This window comes from Urocampus carinirostris, chromosome 11 (assembly GCF_059441175.1).
Source record: "Urocampus carinirostris isolate Australia breed hairy pipefish chromosome 11, RoL_Ucar_1.0, whole genome shotgun sequence".
NCBI classification, from domain to species: Eukaryota; Metazoa; Chordata; class Actinopteri; order Syngnathiformes; family Syngnathidae; genus Urocampus; species Urocampus carinirostris.
Window position 1 is genome coordinate 2,274,820 of NC_142359.1, and position 20,533 is coordinate 2,295,352.

Here is a 20,533-nt window from a genome sequence, read left to right on the forward strand (position 1 = left end):
TTCAAAACAAGGATTTTGTCCACTTTTATCTAAATCGACCACTAGATGGCACTGTTTAGTGTCGTCCAACTGAAAATGAGTGCTAAAAATACAAACTTTGGAGACTCAGTGACCATTCGGCAGAATATTCGCATTTTAGGGTATATTGAGTACCCGCAGTAGCATGATGGCGAACAGTGATGAGCCTCACCTAGAGGGCGCTGACATCTTTATGATAAATACTGATTTCCCAAGTATTTTAACTGCATGTTTTATATAAAGGTTCTTATATTTTTGCTTATTGTTTCAATGAATTTTGATTTTTTTTTTTTGAGTCAATGTAGTTTGCATCATACACACTGTCCCTTTAAGTGTCAATCCAGAAAAGCAGCCCAAAGCGTTTATTCACTGGAATAACTGGTGGGTGGCCACCATCATCCTTTGATGACGGCGATGGGTCGCAGTTTAATGGCCTTCTTGCTGATGCCGGCCTCGTGGCACGTGTTGACCACGTCTGTCACGTTTTTGTACGACTCGGGAGCCTGAAAACAGATCGAGGAGATTCAAAAAGAATTTTTCTCAATTTGGAACAGAACATATAATGTTCCTTCCCACAATCCTGCAGGTATGATGCATACCATTCCACACACTCGAACTGGAGTCTCAAAATTGACTGTTGAGCTGTGACATCACCAGCACGAGGACTCACAACAATGGTGGGTCCCGTCGAAAAACAGACAGCGGTTGTAGAAAACAGCGATTGTGCATAGCTCGTTTCTCCTTAGAGAAATTGGAACTTATTTTGGAGAGACCGCCCAAAAATATACGCAGAGAGGAGATATGGCAAAAAGGGAACACTCTTTATTGCATTCGGGACACATTCAAAGTTCCAGACGTTCAACATTGGCTTTTATAGTGTTCTCAAAGTTAAGCTATCTCGTGAAGGTCATCCCATGATCTACAGCAAATGCCTACATAATTATCATTAGTTACTATCCACATTCCACAACATTCCCCACGTTGGGTGCCACTTATTTTTGAGGGATCGTCGCTGGGCGTCGCCCCGAAAAATACGCAGAGACAACACTTACTGTGTCGCACTGTTTTATCAAAGTTACCTGCTCTGATCATCAAAAGCTGCGTGAAATGTACAGCGTGCGTTCCTTTTTTTCCCTTCCCAACTGTTTAGGTAGGTGATTGTGGCTTTTCCTTTTGGTTTTTGAGATTGGTATAATCTTGTCTAGACCCTCCTTAGCATCCAGGCTCCTGAAGACTTCCAGTTTTGTTTGGTCCAGGTTAGCCCCGTTAGCAGTCGGCTAGCTGACTAGCCTGCTGTGCTCATCGTGTTTTTCCCGACTGGGTTCGTGTCTGTTGCTGGGGCCGTTTTTTTGTTGCAGGTTCCCAGGTAGCCTGGCTGCTTACTGCATGCTTTTGGTCAGCAAACTTCCCTTTCATCCGCCGATCTGTGCCGGCTGTTTTAGCCCCTCTTAGCTCTCTGGGTGTCTCTTTGCCAGTCCTCCCCATTTGTTGTACCATTGCTGCACCCACCTGCAACACACCGCCTAGGTATTCTCCACGAAAACTACCAAAACTCAGGTTAAAACACTCAAAACCTTTTCAACGAGTTTACATGTAAACAGATATGGTGACTGGCTTGCTAGGGTGCTGGTGTTTTTCACATGATGTCACAGCTCAGGAAGTCAAAAGACGAGAAAAACGGTCTTCAGAATTCATTATCTCGAAAAAATTATTGAAATATACCATTGACATATACAGACACTGCCCTACTTAAGAAGGAAATAGGTTCCGGACGATTGTTCGTAAGTTGAATTTGTTCGTAAGTTGCTTCAAGTGCTAGATTTTGGATGTTTTAGGCTTGTATAAGTAACCTGTATTGTTTTGTACTGAAAAATAAACATTTAGTAAATATAATACACTCTATAAGGATATATAAAGTTGAGTTTAACTTACCTTTGGGAGATGGGCTTCAAGAGTGAGGTGACTTCCTCCATAGTAAAAAAAAGTGGCAGAAAAAAAGCGATCCAACCATTTTCTCAACCGCATCAAGCTTTCTTATTCCACTTTCATTTCAAAAGAAATGGCTTGCCTCTTCTTTACACCAATCATATCAAACGGATGCACAAGATATTCAACAATAAAAACGTCAAAGTTCTGAGCGCGCTGGAGATACCGTACAGTATGTTTACACACGAACTAGGAAGTAGAAGCCCGATTTCTTCTTCGGGGTGGATGCTGGGTGAGCTCTCACAGCGCCACCACACGCCGGTAGTGGCAGAAAGAGGCACTACAGTACTGTCCTGTATTCGGACACAATGCAAAAACTACTTTACAGCAATGTCTGGATATTTTTCGACATCCCGAATTTTTTTTTTTCGTATCTACCGTTTTTGTAACTCAAACGGTTGTAAGTAGGGGAGCGTCTGTATATAGATATTATGCAAAAGAAACATGTCCTATTTTCTCACATTTTAGATGTTTTAGAAGGTGGCTATCCCTTTAAGAAGGGACTAAATAAGCATTAAGCAAAAGGTGGCACTCTAATCCGTGTCCAAGTATGAGCGCCGCTCACCTCCTCCATCACCAGTTTCGGGGACGCAACTCGAATGGCGATGCCTTTGTCGGCCATCTTGTCCAAAACGTCCTGGAAGTCCAGATTACGCCGTGATTTTGCCCGGGACAGAGCGCGACCCTGAAAGTACCAACAAAATACAGAGTGCACCTGGTTTTAAAGTGCTCACATACAAAGCTATAAAAATGAACTCATTCACATACATATATTATTTAAAAAAAAAAAAAAAACAGAAGATATGGAAAAGTACTGATAAGTTGAGACAAAGACAAAAGACCACCCCCCTGGAAAAGTACCAACACCTTTAAACAAAGACAGGAAGACTAGGAGACAACCTTTAAACTGATTAGAAACACACACCTTGAGCAAATACATTTAAGCCTACTTTACAAAATGAAATTCAAGACCTGGTCGACCCAAAAAATAAAAAAAATAACGCAGTTGAAACAAACCTGAAGAAACACAAATATTTTGTGCCTGCCACAGCTTTTAGCAATGGACAACAACATGAAATGTCCACTTTGCAGGCATGCGTCCAAAGTAAAGGTCTCTGTCCCAATGTGTATTGCAGGTAGACCTGAGACATGCGTCTGACTGAAAGCACATCGCCGTTTTGATCATTTTGTGATTGAAATCACGCCATGTTGCCACCAAAGTCAATCGGTGAATTCGTTAAAAAGACAACTGAGAAATGTACCAAATCTTTTGAGTTTAAACAAATATAAATCTTAGTAATGTGTTCGAATGTTTAGGATTTTCCACAATTGGTTTGAAGACAATTTAATGCCAATAAAGTCCTTATTTTTGAATCATGAATTCAATGCCTCTTAAGACTTTTCTGGGAACCTGTCCTTAAAATTTTCCGGGTATCCTGTTTTAAACCCATTGCGATGTTTCTGTGATGAGATTCAGGGATCAGAATGGAGATTTTCATTTTCAGCTGAAATAGCCAGCGTCCAGGAATAAACCAGGGCGGAGCCCCCCCAACGCAACCCCCCAAAAAAAAAAAAAAAACCCTGGGTTTTAGGCAATTTACTTGTCCAAAACCATGCTTATATTTATCATTTAAGTAACATTTTTAGAAGATTAAAATAATTTGCCCACATAACTGATTTTTTTGTAAATACTGCAAGATAAGTTCAAATGCAGTTCAGTACCTGCAGCTTGTGCGACAATGCGGCCAATTTTTCTAACGGCCGCCAGGGTGCGCCAGAGCAATAAAGGAAAGAGTGAGACAGTCGGATTTTGAATTTGTTTGCTACGCAAGAGAAAAAGTGAAAAAGTCGGAATGCCTTTGGGGTTCAAAAACAGCGGAAATCCGCGGAAAATTCTGATCCCTGCATATTGAAATGGTCCTCATATCTTAAATACTGATAGGTTGGTCGTTTGGGTTGTAATATTTCTCAGAATTCACTGTGTGAATATAACTTGTTTTTATATTCCTAAATATAAAAACAATCTTTCTCACACACACACACACACACACACACACACACACACACACACACACACACACGAAGTAACGTTTCAATAATCAGTCTAATTGCATCTCTTAAAAAGTGGTCGGCGGCGCCCTCTGTTGGCTGCGGCTGCATCGGCTCGCTACAACGGGTCAGGTGCAATCGACATTTCGTTCTGTGTACATTGTTACATAGAATGACAATACAAGGAAATTATTATTATTATTATTATTATTGTACGTTTATCAGTCTTGTACTCTTTTATTTTGAAGTTGCATTTCCGGTGTATTTTTCTGTTTCCTGTGTGAATAAAGTTAGCTTCTCACACGGGAGGAGTCAGCTCTGCCGAGGCATTTGCCTAGAATGGCCACGCGACAGTGCTCTCCTGCTCGGGAATTTCATTTACCTTAATGCTTGTTTTTATTTGAGTCATTTTGCCAACATAGAGTTTATATAAGTTTCAACTTTAACAAATACCAAAAGTTTAAGCTATTCCAATGATACGCAGCATGACATATTCCAGTAAATGGGCTGGTGCCTCTCTTCCTCATCTATTCTACCTTAGAAATACACTGCATCATTGTTTAACGGACAATAACTGAACGGATTGCACTACTGCAGCACTCAATTCCTACTCACCTATTCTTTCCATCATTATTCCCGTGTGAACGATGACTGGCGGACACAATTGCACTTAAAAATGGACTGATTTAATGATTGAGTTTTTAATGTTACCATGTCTGCCATTTTGGGGTATTGGGGTTTTTAATCTATCTAACGCAGGGGTGTCAAACAGGCAGCCTGTGGGCCAGATCAGGCCCGCTAAGGGATTGAATCCGGCCCGCCAGACAACGCTCAGAGCAGCGTAAGAGAAAAACGAGCTGCAGGTTAAAATGTCAACTTGATGTTGCCAAGGCCAGGTGCGTCTCACAAAGACACTGTACTTGTATTTATTTCTCTCTCTCGCTCTCTTTCTTTTCCACCCCTTTTCTCCCACTCTGTCTCCGTCTCTTTCACTCCCTGTGTCTCTCTTTTTCTCTTCCTTTGTTGCTCTGTCTCTTTCTCTCTCTGTGTCTTTTTAACTTTTTTTGCTCTAACTTCCTTTTTTCCTTTTCTCTCTTCTCTTTCTCTCTTCCTACCCTTCGCACTTTCTTTTTTCTTTTCTCTCCTTCTGTCTTTCTATTTCTCTTTGGATTTCTTTCTTCCTCTCCCTTTCTTTTCCCCCTCTCTCACGACTTTTTATCTCTTGTTTCTCACATTATCTCTCTCTCTCTTTTTTGTCTCACCATCTCTTTCTCTCTCTCTCTTTCTTTTCCACCCATTTTCTCCCACTCTGTCTCTTTCACTCTGTGTCTCTCTTCTCTTCCTTTGTTGCTCTGTCTCTTTCTCTCTCTGTCTTTTTAACCTCTTTTGCTCTAACTTCCTTTTTTCCTTTTCTCTTTCTCTCTTCCTACCCTTCGCGCTTTGTTTTCTCTTTTCTCTCCTTCTGTCTTTCTATTTCTCTTTGGATTTCTTTCTTACTCTCTCTTTCTTTCCCCCTCTCTCACGACTTTATCTCTTTTGTTTCTCACGCTCTCTCCCTTTTTCTTTCTTTGTCCCGCCCTCTCTCCTTTTCCCTCCTTCTTTCTCTTATTCATTTCTCTCTCTCTCTCTTCCGCTCTAATCGAATCTAATCTTTTCGCCGGCACTTACCGCCCCGTGACAAGTGGTCCCGAAGGTGTTGACCATGCCTTGCTCGGTGCCGGTGAGCACGTAGCTGCAGGTTCCCATGGTTCCCCCGATCAGGACCGGCTGCCCCGTCAACTACACACAGGAGAGCGCGTTCCAGACCCGGACCCAGACGCAGACTTGCCGGCGGTGCCTGACCTGGTAATCCACGGGGATGAGCGGGTGGTGGGGCGGGAAGGCCCGGGTGGAGCCCTTGCGGTGTACCAGTAGGGTGCGCTGGCGTCCCTCCACCATATGTTCTTCCACCTTGGCGATGTTGTGAGACACGTCGTAGATGACGTGCATGTCCAGGTCGTCCGGCGTACTTTGGAAGACTTTAGAGAAGGCCTCAGGACAAAATCAAAGACACTTTACGTTACCGCTCCGGATTAGTGACACCCAAAGGGGGCACAGTACTCCTAGAGCAAGGGTGTCAAACTCATTTTAACTCAGGGGGCCAAACGATAGAACAAACATTCTGTCGGGGGGCCGGACTAGTAGATTAAAGAGAAAGAAAAAGAGAGAAGGCGGGACAAAGAAAGAGAGAAAGAAAGAAAGAGCCATATGACGAGAAAGAGAGAGAGAGAGAGCTGGATAACGAGAGAGAGAGAGAGAGACAGATGACAAGAGAGAAAGAGAGAGAGAGCCACATGACAAGAGAGGAGAGAGACAGATGACTAGAGACAGATGATGAGAGAGAGAGAGAGACCGAGAGAGACAGATGACGAGAGAGAGAGCGAGAGAGAGAGAGACAGATGAGAAGAGTGAGAGAGACAAAAAACGAGAGAGAGAGATGACAAGAGAGAGAGACGAATAACGAGAGAGAGAGAGATTCAGATGACTAGAGAGAGAGAGAGCGAGAGAGAGAGACAGATGACGAGAGAGAGAGCGAGAGAGACAGATGACAAGAGTGAGAGAGACAAATAACAAGAGAGAGACAAATAACGAGAGAGAGAGAGAGAGAGAGAGAGAGACAGATGACGAGAGAGACGAATAACGAGAGAGAGACAGATGACGAGAGAGAGCGAGAGAGAGAGAGACAGATGACGAGAGAGAGAGAGAGAGAGAGAGAGACAGATGACGAGAGAGAGAGAGAGAGAGAGACAGATGACAAGAGTGAGAGAGACAAATAACAAGAGAGAGAGAGACAGATGACAAGAGAGAGAGAGACGAATAACAAGAGAGAGAGATTCAGATGACTAGAGAGAGAGAGCGAGAGAGAGACAAATGATGAAAGAGAGACAGATGACAAGAGAGAGAGAGCCAGATGACTAGAGAGAGAGAGAGAGAGAGACAGACAGATGATGAGACAGGGAGAGAGAGACAGATGACAAGAGAGCCAGATGACAAGAGAGAGAGACAGAGAGAGAGAGAGAGAGAGAGAGAGAGACAGATGACAGGGGAGAGAGAGAGAGCCAGATGACGGGAGCCAGAGAGGGAGATAAATACAAGTAGTGTGTCTTTGTTCGAGGCACCTGTCCTTGGCAACATCAAGTTGACATATTTCAACCTGCAGCTTGTTTTTCTCTTGCGCTTTTCTGAGTGTTGTATCGCGGGCCGGATTCAATCCCTCAGCGGGCCTGATCTGGCCCGCGGGCCGCCTCTTTGACACCTGTGCCCTAGAGTAACTAGCGACAAAATATCGAGTACACTTGCATCGAAGCCCCCAAGAACCGCTTTAAAATAGCCACATCGTAAAATAATTCAAAGAAAATGTGCACACCACCCTGATGAAGCTGTGAAAACACGTCGTATTTCGGACACCTAGCTGAGCTAACCCATCTCCATATTGGCTTCAGATCTCTCGAAGCTTTACCTCTCCGTTACGCGTTTTCTTCATTTCTCTAGGCATTAAGTATCGCAAAAATCATTTCACGAACATTCGGCACATTTACGGTAAATGACGCCCCCTCCCATCAACTGACTCGGATTTCAGTACTTTGTTTTATAATTGTAGATAATGGGTTAGAGAAGAGCACCTGTATATTGGTTAGGGAGAGTATCTTTATGACGAAAAATCAATGTCCTCATATTTTGTGCTTGAGGAAGAGCCACTGGGAGAGAAAATTAAAGTTGGAATGAGCCTTTGTTTGATTTTATGCTTTAAAGTACCTGAACGAAGCCAAAGATTATATCAAGGTGTCGTTTGCCTTTTGTTACAATTGTAACAGCTTAGGTAGTTCATTTTCTCCCTCAGACACGAAGAGGTCAGTCTTTAATCAAAAGAAATCCTTCAAGGATGGCACCTAACTGTCTCACCTCCTATAAAGAGCCTTTCCTCCCCACCTATGCTTCCTTAGAAATACACTGCATCATTGTGTAAGCTGTGAATAATTACCTCCGCTCCCTTAAGGAGGGCTAATCTTCCAAGGTCAGTTGGTCAGCTGGCTAGATACCTGAACTTTCGTTTCTCATTTTTAATCGTGTGACACCTAGCGATCAGCATTATATTGTTTCGTGTAATCATGTGATCTTGTTTAAGCCAATCGATCAGATTTTGTTTTTTACACGTGTTTCGAATAAATGGGAAAGTCGTAATCGGATGTGTGAGGTTCCACTCTGAGCAGATCTTGGAAGCAGATCTAAGGGTGGGATGCGCCTCCGATGAAAGGGCTACACAACTCAATCTTCGACTCAAGAGTGTGTTTCTTTCTCTACCTGAAAGTTTAATTTTTAACACAATTTCGAATTTTGACAAGGACACACTGTAACTAAAATCAGGTGTACTTTGAAAATAAAAATATGACTGACGTCTTGTGACATCGTGATTGAACGAGTGGCAGTCAGCAATAAGAAGAAATAGTCTCTAATGATCTGTCCTATGTAAGTAATACGAGAGCACTATGTTGTCACGGCAGTCGAGTTATTCGACTAGTAACCTAATTGCGTTCCGGGAAGGCGTTAGTCCTGAAGGATTTTATACATTTTACTATAAAGGATTTTACACGATTAAATACAAGTTACATTTATCGAGTGCAATGAAGATTTTCACTGAGTGGGCTTCAGGTCACGCTGTTCCAGATTCGGAATGTTTTGGCTGGGGAATTGTGATAACAGGACTCTGACGGGGGGACGTCAGGCATTGTTTTGATAAACGCTCGGTGTTGTTTTGAGTTTCTCCAGACATCGAGGCGAGGGGGTGGACCACACGTGGGGGTTTTCCTGGCACGCCCATGGGAGGAGCCGACACACCAACTTGCGGAAAAAACGTGGGCAGAGGAAGAAAGGCAGAAGATCGAGAGAGGAGGCTGGACGGAGACTCGAGCGACACTAATTCGGCTAATTCGATGGAGTTCACTTAGTTAAATTATTTAAGAAATTAAATCTGCCCCCGTATGGAAATGCCGGTCTCTTGTTCGTTTTTCCATCAAGAAACAAGCGTGCATTGTTAGGAGAATGAAGTTTGTGTTTGGTTAATGAAGTCAGATCACTAATTCGAGCAATTTGCTAAACGGTACATTTTAATATTTAATTCCCAATAGTCCCAAGACCTGTCTTCAATGCCAGGGTGTTTGGCTTCGTTACCTGCCTGGTGAGGAAAGTCATGGAGGACCGGTTGACCCAAGCGTAATTGCCGGCGGCGGCCATTCCCTTCAGGTAGTCCTGGCCTTCCTGCGACGTGATGCGAGCGCACGCTAGCTGCCGGTCGTTGACGGTGATCTTGTCCCGCTTCATGGCCTTCTCCATGGCCACTAGAGCGTCTGCGCCACCACAAAAGAACACTAGGTGCATGCTGCTCACAAGCCAAATGGGTTTTATGTCTATATAAGTTGATTATAAATCTACTTATAACATTTATTGCATGGATATCATCTGCCATCAGTATGTACCTGTTATGACTCAGCTTCATTCATATAATGTTTGCGTTGCGTCGTCTGTTACAAGCCACGTGAACTCCTCTTTCCACGATACTTTTAATGTACGTTTACGTTTTGGAGCGTCATCCATTTTGTTAGCTTCTTTTGAATCTTCTGGGGCTGAAGTTTTGGCTTGATTCCTAACCACTTCTCCATTTTTCTTGTGTTGTCTGTGTGTCAACGTTGGAAAATGATATGCAAATGCAAGCCCTCAGAACGCTCGGGAAATTCCGGAAGCACAAAGTTATTCGATGCAGGCTTCTGATTGGTTGCCGAGTAAGCAAATTGCCAAACGAACCGAAATTTCCAAAACCGAACGAAAACATGCACACCCCGGGTGTCCGGGCAGACGTTATTTTAGACACTGATATAACCCTTGGATGGATGAGGAGTCTGAAATGATCCCATGGGTTATTCTTCAAAATCTTTAAAAATAGAAAACAAGTTATTATATAGTCGTTTTACAGGGATTCCTCACACGACATGTTTATGATGCTATGCATTTAATATTTTTATTATTTTACATACTAGTTTTCAACCATGCTCATGGAAGTACTGGTAGCTCTTGCATCCATGGGTTAAATGTCAAAACTCATGCATTTTAAGACGTGTACGACGTACGAGAAAATCTGTACGGAAAAACGCAAATTTGTCAATGATGGCTACCATCCGATATACACAGACTATCACCAAACGGCAAACCAATCGAGTCAAACCAGTTCGCCGAGGTAGCCTCTATCTCGGTATGTTTTTTTTTTCCGTTGCAAACGAAGCGAGCGGTTTGATGCTACTGTGCGTATGCGTCTCCCGCATGGGGATTTCCCATCATGCATCATTCTGTGGTAGTTGAGTAGAGAAAGGACGTCCGTCTCTTTTGAGAGAACTGGCTTTTTCGGCTCAACTCATGAAAGAGAGCCGGCTCTCCAACGGCTCACTTGCTTTGATGCATTATATTACGAATCATTATTGTTGTATAAAGAAGTTAAGAAAAAAAGGAAGTATAAAAGGAGAAAATGAATCACTACCAACGATAATTGAATGCAGAAAACGAATTCATAATTTGAATAAGAAAATTCTACTTAATTCTATTTGCATGTATTTTTTCCTTCTACATTGAACGTCTAAGCGACTTCATTTTTGAACTTTTTTTATAATAAACCTCATTCATGTCGAGCAACTCAGTATCTCACAACAAAATGTTAATTAAGTATATATATATATATATATATATATATATATATATATATATTTATGATATAAGGAAACATGTACAATATAACATGTTAAACTACACCAATAAACAAGTTTGAAAAAAAAATATGGTGTAAGATTATTTTGTATTTTGTAAGGGCATAAAGCCCTGGAGGTTGACGGTTCAAGAACATCATTCCATTTTTTGGGGTACGTCTTGGATTCGGATTTTGAAACATTTTATAGGAACGGTAAGGAGTCAAGTGTTTTGCGCAATACCTCAAGTTAGAAAGTTTCAATCATATATTGCTACTCCTTAGATGCCGCAAAGAGTGTCAATTTGCATCTTGTGCGTTTATATGGAACGTTTTTCAGTGTTCTGGTTTGCCTAAACGCATCATTTTTGCAGGGGACGCATTGTCTCAAATCAACGTGCGTCCCCGGGACGAAAACTTTTTTGACACCAAGTTGTCATTATTACCCGATTACATATTTTTTATTAACAAAGATTTACCGCACTCCAAACTTTTCGTCAGGCAGATCCGCCACTGTTTTTTTGGTCTCGCGCCGATCTCGGCCAACGAGATCTCGTTGCTTTGAGATGACGTCATTGTTTTGGCGGTTGTTGAGTGAAAGAGAAGTATGCCTCCGGAAAAACAGTTGGTATTGTGCAAATCAAAAAAAAATCGGTAATTTCTTCAGTGTCGGTAAAAAGTCGAAACATAATACAGAAAGTGGTAACAACAGCAATAATTCCGGCATGAAAAAAGGGCGGAGAAATTCTTTGGAAGATGGCGGAGGCAAGGAAAACACGTGTGTTGAATCGAACGATTCCGCAAAAGAAAATAAACAAAAGAATACTCCTATCAAAAAAAGGACTTTTCTGCAAAAACGGACTAAATTATATTCCTGGTGACGCTATGAGGAGCATGATAATGGGGGATACATGTTCTGTGATGCGTGCACACAGCAACACAACGACACCAGCTTATTAAGGTGCATCTTACCAAACAATTGGACCTTGAGAAAGCATTTCAACTGTGGTGGGACAGCAAACCACGAAGAATATATGAACTGAAAAATCTGAAGTGATTAAAACTGCATGAATACATAGACTAATATTTCAGCGATATTATTTTGTACAATGTACAATATTTTTGAGAACTGAAAAATCTGAAGTGATAACTGCTTTGTATAACCAATTAAGTGCGATGATTAAAACGGAATGAGTAAATAGATTTATATTATGTATTTGTCACCGATTTACTATGTCAACCTGGATAACACCAAATTTTGGGGACCCATAGATCTCTGTCGAGACCCATAGATTTTTAGGCATGCGAGTCCCCGGGACCCATCCCTTTTCACAGCTCAAATGAACACTGGATTTTGTTGATGCAAGTGATCCATTAGCAGTGAAAGCGGTCTAACGAAGGAAGCTCTGGTCACCAAAGCCAAGGGAGAAGAAAGCAGCCTACCCGTGGCCACCTGATGCCCGAGCCCTCTGCTGCCGCTGTGGATCATGACGCACACTTGGCCCTTGTGATCCACGCCCATCTTCTTGGCGGCGTACTCGTTGTAGATCTCATCCACCACTTGGATCTCGGCGTAGTGGTTCCCCGCTCCCAGCGTTCCCAGCTGAAAAGAGGGGCCGGGGGCGGCGGATTTAGTTAGCGGTGAAATGAAAGTGATGGCAAAATGAAGTCCCATGAAGCAGTGAAGCCCTGCAGGGAGCCTCTCCTCCCCAACTATGCTTCCTTAGAAATACACTGCATCATTGTTTAAGCAAGGCTTCAAGATGATTAATTTCCTCGACGACGTCATCATGTGGACGGAAACTTATAGAACATGTTCAGTACAGTGGAACCTCGGTTTTCGAAGGCCTCTCAGTTCGAACAAATGGGAGTCCGACCAAAAATTTTGAGAAATTCTTGCTTCGCTGTTTGGTCAAAAAAATCGGAGTTCGAACGCCGGTAATGCGTGAGTGCGTACGCTAGGGTGCCATGCTGAGCGGCGTACGGGTGTTTTAGCCGCTTATTATGCCTCCCAAGAAAGTCAGTGCAAGCAGCAAAGTTGCTACAGGTGAAAAAAAAAAGTAGTGCGTACAACTATTGCATTTAAGAAAGAAATAATAGCCAAATAAGAAGGAGGTGTGCGAGTGTCTGATCTTGCTAGGGAATACAGCATGGCTAAATCTACGATCAGTACGATACTAAAGAATAAGGAGAATGGTTGAAAATTTTCTCTTTGGGGAGATTATCAAGATATCTAAATTATGATTTTTACTTTATGACATTTATTTCATTATTTTCTGTGGGTTAACAGATATTTGTACTGGTTCTGTCTCCTGTTCAGAGAATTATTTTACAAAAAGAGAGAAAGTAAATGCTGCCACCTACTGGTACGGATGAATGTTACAGCAGGGCGATCAATGGCAGAAAGCTATGTTTTATTTAAATATGAATAAAATACTAATAAAATAATTAAATCGGGCAATTCCCTCTGGCACACTAGACAAGGTCTCGTGGCACACTGGTTGAAAAACACTGGTTGAAATCATGCTCTGCATACGATATATGTTTACTGTACGTTTGAAGAGTGTTTGAATATGAATAATTCGATTCCTTTGTCTATGTTTGTGAAATAAGGAGAAAAAATAAAGTTCATTCATTATTATTCAACTCATTTAATGTCTGACGTTTTTTTAAAGTTTTGGACCCCAAGTTAAGGAGGAGCCATAGAATTTCTTAGTCACTTTTATTTGAACTACAAGCAAACCTAGCGAATCATTTCCTTAATCCAGACATGTCCGAAGCCACCTTGCCCTTGGCTTTCTGTGAGAATTTTAGCCCGCCTATTTACAACATGGCGAGTGTAAATAAAAAAAAAAAACGAAAGTTGAAATTATTTGAATGCAACACAAACGTTTTCCTCTTTTTTTAAAATTCCCTTTTAAAAAGATTTCATTGTTTATTTTTTCCTAGCTGTTACTTTTTTTCCATTATTTGTTTTTCTTCCGGCTATTTTTCTGAAATTTTCCTGCTCTTTTTTTCTCTCCTTTTGTTTCGTTTTTCTCAGCTTTTCACTACTTTTTCATTTTGGTATTTTTTTCTTTTCTGTTCTATTCCCCCCCTCCTTCCTTTAAGTCATTTTGTGCATAATTTTACATAATATTTGGTCGTGTAGGGATTAAAAAAAGCAAAAACAACCCGAAGAGCCGTTCGGGACCCGAAAGAGCCGGTTCCTTTTAGTGAGCCGAGCCGAAGAAGCCGGTTCTCGAAAAACTCTACCGACTTGACTCAACTTCGTTCTACTTCGACTTTGACTTCCAAATACCGCATTTAGAACACGTCAGGGGAACCCTTGTATTTTTAGCTTCATGCACTGTAACTTTGACTTAATTGGCTTCTTAATTAGCAATTTCAAGCCCTGGTTTTGTGAGCTGACTAGATTTTCATGTGCACCGAAAAGCTCTGGGTAGTGCGCAATTGCGCACATTGGTTGGGGGTACTACCTGGGGGAGGCCCCTCTTCTTGGCCTTGGACGAGACCTTGTTGGGGTCGGCCTGCAGCATCCTGCCGTACTCCTCGCAGTGCTCCTTGTCCTCGGCCCAGGCGTAGCCTTCTCGCAGAGACCAGTCCACGCCCATCTCCAGCGCCTCCTCCAGGTCCCTAGAAAAGGTACCGCTTAAAACGGGGTTCGTATACATTTCTCCTGGCCAGAGTCAAGCACTTTTCAAGGACTTTCAATGCTTTCCCTTTTTCCAGTACCGTCAAAGGAAGAAATACAGCGGCAATCAAAAGAAGGTTTTTGGCTTTAATGACTAAGTTGAAGTTAGACTTTTGAGTTATTTTGAGGCATTCCTATTTGTGATCTTTTTGTGACTGCTGTAAACTGACATGAATTCTGCCATGCTGCTTCAACAAGGCATTCGCGGCTTTATACGTCACACTTGTTTACAAACACAGAAAAGCTTCTGGGTAATAATTGAGTTCAATATGAAAAAAAAAAGCAAAAAGTACTGTCCATCTTAGACTGCTGATCTGTTGCTTTTTGTCCGACTTAATTTATAGTTTTTTTTGCGTGTTTTTCAGAGGATCTGTGTCTAAATTGGTTGAAATTGAATTGTAAATAGCTATTTTTGTGCATTTTATCATTAATTTATAACACAGAAGAGTTTTTATTTTGCATTTTCAGGGATTTTTGTGTTGTTGTTCGACTTTAGATTGGTTCAGTGTCTAAAAACTTAAAATAGTTTTGTATTTTACACATTTTTTGTAGATCTGTGAATATTTCAGTTGATATTTCATGTGTTGTTCAGGTATCCTCTACAAAAAATATGAAACGACTTATGACTTAATAACGTGAATACTGTTTCATTATGACTGATGATTAATGTATCATTAAAAAAATCTGAGGAGCCGTTCGGGAGCCGAAAGAGCTGGCTCTTATCGGTGAGCCGAGGCCAAAAGATCCAGTTTCCTAAACAGAGCTATCCCCTTGGGTGCGACCAGTAGGGGGCGCCATGATGACAAGCCACCAGAGCGGGCGTGTCGGCTGTATTTTCAGGCACTTTTCAAAAAAGAAAAATTTCATTTATTCCATTGTTTAAAAAGTCAGGCTGCCAAGCTGGCAACCATTTCAAGCAGTTTAAATCCCTTCAGCCAAAACATTAAAATTCAAGCAATTTCAAGGATTTCAAACGCCCGTACGAACCCCGCCTTTCCTTCCTTACTTGGCCCCCATAGGGATGACGCCTTTGGAGCCCACGCCGACGGGGATGTGGTCGAAAAGCGACTGGGCCAGTTGCTCCTTGACGGGCTGAACGTCTCGCTCGTCCAGGTTGGTCCTCAGCAGACGGACGCCGCAGTTGATATCGAAGCCCACGCCGCCCGGGGACACCACGGCTTCCGGGTCCTTCATGTCGAAGGCCGCCATGTTTCCTATGGCGAAGCCGTAACCCGAGTGGACGTCCGGCAGGCCGATTGATCTCTGAGGGAGAACGTAACCAGGTCATGGAAACCGCAAGCAAATTGTAAAACAATTCATCGTTTAAAATCATGCATCGAATTGCCCCCCCTAATATCTTTCAGATTGAATTTCCCCGAATGTTCCTGCTTGAGGCTTTTACTTGGAAAACCACAAATGATCCCAAGAGCCAAGAAGAAATCCGCAGCTTCGAGAGAGTTCTCCATTTGGGTTCCGTGTTGTAAAATGCTCTTCCCTCCAAAATTCGATCTCCAACCTCAGTCCAAGTTTTTAAATCTAGTCTTAAGACCCACTTAAATTCAATAGCTTATGATTGGCGCCACCAGACTGTACTTGCCCAAGACACACCACAGGAAATGGTGTACCTACGACCTGTGTGGTTAAGGAATCCATACCATTATTTTGGCCTCAGAGGCATGGGCGCCAATAGACTGTACTTGCCCAAGAAACCCCACAGGAAATTGTGCCACTACGACCTGTGGTTAAGGGTGCTATACCATTATTTTGGCCTGGAGAGGGATGGACGCCACCAGGCTGTACTTGCCCAAGAAACACCACAGAAAATGGTGCCCCTACGACCCTAGTAGTTAAGGGATAAAATTCGAACTATGGAGCGCATCTCATAAGGCCACACCCAGTCCCTTTTTCAAGAAAAAAACATTCTGTACATTATATAAGCCGCATGTGCCCACATTGAAACACAAGATATTTACAAAGAAAGATGGTACACAGAAAGCATTTTAATACTATACGGTACCTAAACCCTGGTGGGCCGCCAAACTTTTGATAACAAATACGCGTCTGCATGATAAATAGTACATTAGCGTAGGGGCTGCCCAGACTGCCGTCGCTACTACATCCACTTTTCTTTGGGTGGTCAGATCGTGTCCCTGGTAACTTCCCTCGTTAAATGTCAAGACTTTGAGTGGCGCGTACGCACATGGACGATGCCGGGGAGCGCCGCCACGTTTCCGATCTGTTTCATGGCAGGAAGGAAACCGCCCACACCTGACCGAAAGAAGACAGGAAAATGGGCAAATCGAATCGGGAAGACTGATGTTTACCAAAGAGAAACACGGTGACCTCACCTCCTCCTCGGGACGCATTTCGCAGTTCCTCAAACATCAGTTTTTCCAGAGGCTCGTTCACATAAAACAGTCCTTCCACCTGAGAGAAAACCGGGTTTTTAGAATAGAATATACCTTTCTTGTCATGGTTACAAAATGGGTTGAACATATTGTGACAACGAAATTGGACGTGGCGCTTCAGTTTCCGCATTTAACAGATTTAGATTCGGAATCACCTTTATTATGATTGTATTACGGTTGCACTCCGCTTGGCATAAAAATATATAATACAAAGACTTAGGGGTGATTTTAGGTTCAGAGCATTGGGGGTGCTGGGTACCCAGAGCATGGGTGGGAAAACTACATCACGCGGGCCACATCTGGTCCGCCAAACAAAAATGGTCGCTATATGGATATATACTGTATATATATATATATATAGATAGATGATAGATATAATTAGATAGATGATAGATATAATTAGATAGATGATAGATAGATATATGTCTAGATAGATAGATAGATTTATGTCTAGATAGATAGATGGATAGATTTATGTCTAGATAGATAGATAGATGTCTAGATAGATAGATAGATGTCTAGATAGATATATGTCTAGATAGATAGATAGATTTATGTCTAGATAGATAGATGGATAGATTTATGTCTAGATAGATAGATAGATGTCTAGATAGATAGATAGATGTCTAGATAGATAGATTTATGTCTAGATAGATGTCTAGATAGATAGATTTATGTCTAGATAGATAGATAGATTTATGTCTAGATAGATAGATAGATTTATGTCTAGATAGATAGATATATGTCTAGATAGATAGATATAGGTATATGTCTAGATAGATAGATGTCTAGATAGATATATGTCTAGATAGATAGATATATGTCTAGATAGATAGATAGATATATGTCTAGATAGATAGATAGATTTATGGATAGATAGATAGATGTCTAGATAGATATATGTCTAGATAGATAGATAGATTTATGTCTAGATAGATAGATGGATAGATTTATGTCTAGATAGATAGATAGATAGATGTCTGGATAGATAGATATAGGTATATGTCTAGATAGATAGATATAGGTATATGTCTAGATAGATAGATTTATGGATAGATAGATGTCTAGATAGATAGATATATGTCTAGATAGATAGATAGATTTATGTCTAGATAGATAGATAGATTTATGTCTAGATAGATAGATATAGGTATATGTCTAGATAGATAGATATAGGTATATGTCTAGATAGATGGATATAGGTATATGTCTAGATAGATAGATGTCTAGATAGATAGATATATATATGTCTAGATAGATAGATAGATAGATATATGTCTAGATAGATAGATTTATGGATAGATAGATGTCTAGATAGATAGATTTATGTCTAGATAGATAGATAGATTTATGTCTAGATAGATAGATAGATTTATGTCTAGATAGATAGATATAGGTATATGTCTAGATAGATAGATGTCTAGATAGATATATGTCTAGATAGATAGATAGATATATGTCTAGATAGATAGTTAGATATATGTCTAGATAGATAGATAGATTTATGGATAGATAGATAGATGTCTAGATAGATATATGTCTAGATAGATAGTTAGATATATGTCTAGATAGATATAGGTATATGTCTAGATAGATATAGGTATATGTCTAGATAGATAGATTTATGGATAGATAGATGTCTAGATAGATAGATAGATGTCTAGATAGATAGATATATGTCTAGATAGATAGATAGATTTATGTCTAGATAGATAGATAGATTTATGTCTAGATAGATAGATATAGGTATATGTCTAGATAGATAGATATAGGTATATGTCTAGATAGATAGATGTCTAGATAGATAGATGTCTAGATAGATAGATATATATATGTCTAGATAGATAGATAGATTTATGTCTAGATAGATAGATATAGGTATATGTCTAGATAGATAGATATAGGTATATGTCTAGATAGATAGATATAGGTATATGTCTAGATAGATAGATATAGGTATATGTCTAGATAGATAGATGTCTAGATAGATAGATGTCTAGATAGATAGATAGATATATGTCTAGATAGATAGATATATGTCTAGATAGATAGATATATGTCTAGATAGATAGATAATGTCTAGATAGATAGATGGATAGATTTATGTCTAGATAGATAGATTTATCTCTAGATAGATAGATTTATCTCTAGATAGATAGATAGATGTATGTCTAGATAGATAGATAGATGTATGTCTAGATAGATAGATAGATGTATGTCTAGATAGATAGATATATGTCTAGATAGATAGATATATGTCTAGATAGATAGATAGATAGATAGATGTCTAGATAGATAGATTTATGTCTAGATAGATAGATATATGTCTAGATAGATAGATAGATTTATGTCTAGATAGATAGATTTATGTCTATATATAGATAGATTTATGTCTATATATAGATAGATGCCTAGATAGATAGATGCCTAGATAGATAGATAGATAGATATATGTCTAGATAGATAGATGTCTAGATAGATAGATAGATTTATGTCTAGATAGATAGATAGATTTATGTCTAGATAGATAGATTTATGTCTAGATAGATAGATAGATTTATGTCTAGATAGATAGATTTATGTCTAGATAGATAGATTTATGTCTAGATAGATAGATAGATGTATGTCTAGATAGATAAGATAGATGTCTAGATAGATAGATGTCTAGATAGATAGATGTCTAGATAGATAGATTTATGTGTAGATAGATAGATTTATGTCTAGATAGATAGATGTATGTCTAGATAGATAGATAGATGTATGTCTAGATAGATAGATAGATAGATGTATGTCTAGATAGATAGATAGGTGTCTAGATAGATAGATGTCTAGATAGATAGATAGATATATGTCTAGATAGATAGATGTCTAGATAGATAGATAGATATATGTCTAGATAGATAGATATATGTCTAGATAGATAGATATATGTCTAGATAGATAGATATACAGGGAGTGCAGAATTATTAGGCAAGTTGTATTTTTGAGAATTTTATTATTGAACAACAACCATGTTCTTAATGAACCCAAAAGTCTCATTAATATCAAAGCTGAATATTTTGGAAGTTGGAGTGTGGCTTTTTTAGTTTTAGCTATTTTAGGAGGATATCTATGTGTGCAGGTGACTATTACTGTGCATAATTATTAGGCAACTTAACAAAAAACAAATGTATACCCATTTCAATTATTTATTTTCATCAGGGAAACCAATATAACAGCTCAACATTCACAAATATACATTTCTGACATTCAAAAACAAAACAAAAACAAATCAGTGACCAATATAGCCACCTTTCTTTGCAAGGACACTCAAAAGCCTGCCATCCATGGATTCTCTCAGTGCTTTGATCTGTTCACGATCAACATTGCGTGCAGCAGCAACCACAGCCTCCCAGACACTGTTCAGAGAGGTGTACTGTTTTCCCTCCTTGTAAATCTCACATTTGATGAGGGACCACAGGTTCTCTATGGGGTTCAGATCAGCTGAACAAGGAGGCCATGTCATTAGTTTTTCTTCTTTTAGACCCTTTCTTGCCAGCCACGCTGTGGAGTACTTGGATGCGTGTGATGGAGCGTTGTCCTGCATGAAAATCATGTTTTTCTTGAAGGATG

At 40.3% G+C, this 20,533-nt stretch overlaps 1 protein-coding gene across 2 annotated transcripts in view; it reads right to left on the reverse strand.

The window, feature by feature from the left end:
- rtcb (RNA 2',3'-cyclic phosphate and 5'-OH ligase) overlaps nucleotides 1-20,533 on the reverse strand; it is a 24,950-nt gene continuing 4,417 nt past the window's right edge. For both annotated transcript variants that reach the window (XM_088346848.1, XM_088346847.1), the window contains exons 2-11: nucleotides 16,862-16,940; nucleotides 16,714-16,781; nucleotides 15,520-15,776; nucleotides 14,299-14,455; nucleotides 12,263-12,422; nucleotides 9,262-9,437; nucleotides 5,896-6,084; nucleotides 5,722-5,832; nucleotides 2,570-2,689; nucleotides 1-521 (exon numbers count right to left, since the gene is read on the reverse strand). In XM_088346848.1, the coding sequence (XP_088202974.1) occupies nucleotides 414-521; nucleotides 2,570-2,689; nucleotides 5,722-5,832; nucleotides 5,896-6,084; nucleotides 9,262-9,437; nucleotides 12,263-12,422; nucleotides 14,299-14,455; nucleotides 15,520-15,776; nucleotides 16,714-16,781; nucleotides 16,862-16,898 (1,383 nt within the window). In that variant the 5' untranslated portion in view covers nucleotides 16,899-16,940 and the 3' untranslated portion in view covers nucleotides 1-413. The remainder of the gene's footprint in view (nucleotides 522-2,569; nucleotides 2,690-5,721; nucleotides 5,833-5,895; nucleotides 6,085-9,261; nucleotides 9,438-12,262; nucleotides 12,423-14,298; nucleotides 14,456-15,519; nucleotides 15,777-16,713; nucleotides 16,782-16,861; nucleotides 16,941-20,533) is intronic.